Raw genomic sequence first — 4,849 nt, forward strand, 5'->3', positions numbered from 1 at the left:
AATTCAGAAGATTTTGGAACCAAAAGGAAAACGACAATAAGTAAGTGCAATGATTCAGCCAGATCTAGTTCCTTAATTCAGGGCTAGCTCTCCACTCTAATAAGGGCTGAGTATCTTGACAAGGATGACCAGATGTCCTCTTTTTTGAGGACCTATCCTCTTTTTTAGCTTCGTGTTCTGGAAAAGAACTTACATGTCCTCCTTTCCCCTGTGAGCGGCCCCTTTAGGCAGCATATAGCTACCCTGTAATTAATAAATTATATGTAATACAGTTTTAAATTTAATAATAAGTAATATAGTGTTTAACTCCATGAAATCAATACACAAGTGCTTTTAATTTGCCTTGTTCTACATTTTTCTGGGATGTCCTACATTTTGAGGTGCTTTGTCCTCTTTTGTGGTGATGACATCCGGTCACCGTGATCTTGGCTAACCTTCAGGAGGCTAGGAATGTTGCGATTATTGGCTCCAGGGGGGAAGCAGGCGGAGTCTTTAACATTAATTGTAGGCCTTCTTCCTTAATGCCTCCCTCCCTTTTCCAAATCATACTTTTCATCCATAAAGTAGTGAGTGGATTGTGCATGGCAGGGCAGTTTGGACTCCTCCTCCACAGAAAGAGGAACAGGATTTGCTCCTTCATTGCACAAAGAAAGATTAGTTTGGTCATCTGAACCAGCCCAGTGCATGCTGTGCTTAAAATGCACACACTGCTGTGGCTATGGAAAGGTCTCCAGCATTAAATTCCAAAGAGATTTTACTCTTTTATTTCCTTTGAGGTTATAACTCCATATTTTATAACTCCATAATCCAATAGTGTTTTGATCTCTGGTTTATTGTAACTGCACTCATTCCAGAGTTCTGTACTGCTTGCAGTTAACTACAGTATTCTTGTTGAACCACTGCAGGAAAATGGTTTCATGTGAATCTCTTTGTTTCACACAGTAAGCCAGCAGCTCAAGCTTCTTCTGAACCAATGTATGCAGCTAAGATGGATTACATCCCGCCACGAGTCAAGCTGAGTGACGACACCTTTGTCTTCATAGATGGCAAGTGGGTAAATGAAACCTACATTCAGTCAGCCCTCTCTGAAGCCCACCAGAAACACTCAATGAAAAAAACGCATAATGAGTGGAGCCTTTGGGAAGAAAACAAAGCCCTCTGGGAAGAGAACAAGGCCCTTCGATTGGAAAACAGGGTTCTCCGGGAAGAGAATAAGGCACTCCAGTGCCTTAGAATGGAGAACAAGGGCATTCAGGTTATCTATGATGAGCATCTCCAGCAAGTCCTTCAGCAAGATAAGAAGCCATTAGGAAGCCTTCCAGCCCTAGGAGGACTCCAGGATGGGATGGAAAAGAAATCCCTTCCATTTCTCCGAGAAGAGAACAAAGCTCTCCAGATCTTCCGGGAACAGAATATGACTCTAAAAGCCTTCACTGAGGAAACACCCAGCACAGTCCTCCAAATGGAAAAGCAATCTGCTCAGTTATTAGGGAAGGAAGGGGCTCCAGTCCAAGAAAGCAGTAAGACTGTGGTCCCGGAAACTAGCAAGAATGTCTTAACCCAAGTAATGAAAACTCCCCAGGAAATCCAAGAAGAGAGTAGGTCTTTGCCAGTTCAGGTAAGAAACAAATCTTCCTTGTCACCATTGGATGAGAGTGAGGCATTCGAAGCTGTCCGGAGACTGAACCAAACAATGTTGTTCCTTCTAAGAGAGAACCATGGACTGGCAGAAGAGAAACAAATCCTCCAGACTGTCCAGGGAGGGAACAGAATACTTTGGGAGGAGAACAATAAACTGAAGCTGCAACAAAATTCCATCAAAGAGGCAATCAACAAGATTATGGCTCAGTTGGCCGCACTGCAGGAGGAACTGAACTCCTTTACTTCCACGCAGGAGCTGCCGGAGACTGGAATGAAGAAGCCAGAGAGCTACTGAAAAGTGAAATGGCTGCAGGGAGAGACAGTGAAACCTGAGGCAGAATAGTAGGTAAATGTCTGCACAATTACCTCTCTCCTGCGAGGTAACGCCTAATAAAGTTCGTTGTTGATTCAGAAAAATAGTGATGAGGTTTTTAAAACATTTGCATTTATTACATCTTCCTGTTACAAAACAATTTATATCCTTTTCATGAAGGAACCTAAAATGCTCTCAGAGTGGTACTAGGGCAACTTCCTTTCCCTGACCTCCAGCTCTGGTATGGGCCCCTCTTCTCTGCCTCTAATCATTTTACTGCAGGCAGGCTTCAAAGCTCTACTGTTGTTTGGAAGTATTTACGCTGATTCCAGGATCTCCACATATTTTGAATTGTGTTCGTTCAGTTCCCATCAGTGGCAAGCCAAAGGGGTGCTGCACTGGGCATCAAGCTTTAGGGGGGCAACAAGATGAGTTTGACACCAGGGACCAATTGTGAAAAAATTGTGAAAATCTTGGTATGTTTGAATAATACCATCATGTTACATATCATTGGAAAAGTAATTGAATGCAGAATGCAATGAAATAAAAAGCATTGGAATATCTTTATTCTATCAAACGTTATGGCCAATGAACTAGAAAATGAAAACGCAATGGCCTTATGGAACAAAAAGTGGATTTCTTCAACTCAAAACTGTCATTGTTTCTCAGACAAATTGTTCTGAGAACCAATGACGTTATTATGTTGTTGACATGTTGCAATGACATGTCATTATGATACAGCATGGAACCAATAAGGTGTTAATATGAGTCAGCTCTCTTTTCCATGTATCGTAATACAGTTACCCCTGCTAACTGGGTAAAAAGGCACTTTTTCCAGTGGTTGTTGGCATCCTTCAGTCTCAGAAGACTATGGTATTGCACTTTGAATGGTGGTTCTGCAACAGTGCCCTCTCCAGTGAGCGAAGCCTGGGTAAAGTAGATATGGAAGATAGACTGTTTCCCATGCAGCAAATCCCCCCTCTCCACGTCGCTGAAATGGTCCAATGGAAAGGCAGAGGCCAATACGGTTGGTTCCAGCAGCATCGCAGGAGTTGCCAGAACGTGACTGTGTTCAGCCATGAGCTGCCTCAGGGACTCTGGCTCCGGATTTTGCCTCGAGGTTGACTCCTGAAGCCTCTTCCATAACTGGATGTAGCCACAAGGCAGTGGAGGTTTGGGATCAGAGTTTTCCTTCTCTCAGATGAGCTGCCTTCCCAGGCTGACGAGTCCCATCCACCTGGTGGCTGTTTAGTCGCCTTACAACAAGTACAGCCAAACTGAGGGCCTATTCTTATCCCCAGCCCCCAGGGGAGTTTCCAGTGGTACTCTTCTTATATTTAGCAGGGTGAAAATAACCGTCCCTCTTCTCCCCAGCACAGTGTCTTGAACCAATCAGGGGCACACTTTTTATTTATTTACTTAATTACATTTGATTTTGTCTTGGGAGGGCTACAAATCTTCTTTGACCCAAGTAGCAGATAGATGCCTTAGCTATGCCACTGACTGGGGGGAGGCGGCAGAGCAAGTGTGTGGGGAGCTGCTGGGGGAGGGAGGTAGGCTTCCTTTGATTTTCACTTTTTAAAAAGCCTGTGCGTGACATCACTTCCAATTGTGACATCACTTCTGGGGCATAATTTTGAGCTTGGCACCAGGCTACATGATCATTAGCTATGCCACTGGTTCCCATATCTATGCTAATCCATTGGAATAAAGGAGAAGGGAAAGCAGGGTTGAACTTGATCTCTCTCTCTCTCTCTCTCTCTCTCTATCTCTCTCTGCAAGACTTTGCTGCCATAACTCAGACTGAGTAAAGTCATAACTCAGACTTTCAGTTCTGATGTTTCAGATTGCTAGAATGAACTGTGGGGGACACAGTTCCCTTCTCTCCCTTTCTTTGATATTGCTCCTTGCTCAGACTAGTAGTTTAACAAACATTAAGGGCAAACGTTTTGAAATGGCAACAGTTGTCTCTTAGTCCCACTGGACAACCCAACCATGCCGATGACTCTGCAAAAGCCAAAGGAAAGACCGGGTAAATGGATGGAGAGAACAGTGAAGACTAGAGAGGCCTGAGTGATATGTTTTCCTGGACCTAGCTGACTCAGGAGGAGAAACTGTGTAGAGACAATTACTCCAGTTCTTCTGTGTTGCCTGCAGTATAAACCTTTGACCACAAGAGAGCATTCCAGTGTAAGAAACCACTTCACTGGTAAAGTAAGGTGGTTTCAAAAGGAGAATTCCAGGTAATCCAATGATGACTTGAGTTCATTATCTCATTAAATAACTGGAGAAACCTAAAAGGACCCCAGCCTTCCTCTGCATTCCACAGCAGCTGAAACATTATCCTCCGAGCCTAGGTTCAAATCCTACAATGTGGTGGAGAATACAGATGCCCATTCTTGTGAGTGTGATTGTGTGAATGCATGCATGCTTGTTCCCTTAGTTTTCTCTGGATGGTGGACTCTACCCTGGGTCATTTTCAATTTGTAGAGTGGTTGGCCCAGATACAAGGAGAGCTGGTAGTCCTTGTGGCAGTGCAGCACCAAACCTCCCAGGAGAGAATGGTTCAGGAACTGGCTTGTCAGTGGCGCACGCCGCCACTATGGTACTGTAGGCTAATTAGCCTATTTTGATTTATTGAGATGAAGTCCAGACCTATCTTGAGCCCTCTGAAAAGAGGACCCCCACCCCAATAGGCCTTTATATAGGCCTCTTATCATGACTATTCAAGCAGTATTTAAAGCAGTATTCAGGCAGATGAGACTGGCAGACACCCCTGGATCATAACAAATTGAAAAGCTATACTTGATATTTATCAAATCACAGAAGACACTTATTGCCAGTGTTTCCAGGTTTATGTACAAGCCATCAGTGGATCAACCTGTGAGAGCTATG

At 43.9% G+C, this 4,849-nt stretch overlaps 1 protein-coding gene across 1 annotated transcript; it reads left to right on the forward strand.

The window, feature by feature from the left end:
* The first annotated feature begins 988 nt into the window (after window positions 1–988).
* On the forward strand, window positions 989–1,936 carry CBY2 (chibby family member 2). Its single transcript, XM_066621377.1, has one exon. The coding sequence runs from the start codon at window positions 989–991 to the stop codon at window positions 1,934–1,936; it is 948 nt and encodes a 315-aa protein (XP_066477474.1).
* The last annotated feature ends 2,913 nt before the right edge of the window (window positions 1,937–4,849 follow it).

Source organism: Tiliqua scincoides, chromosome 3, assembly GCF_035046505.1.
Source record: "Tiliqua scincoides isolate rTilSci1 chromosome 3, rTilSci1.hap2, whole genome shotgun sequence".
Lineage (NCBI taxonomy): Eukaryota > Metazoa > Chordata > Lepidosauria > Squamata > Scincidae > Tiliqua > Tiliqua scincoides.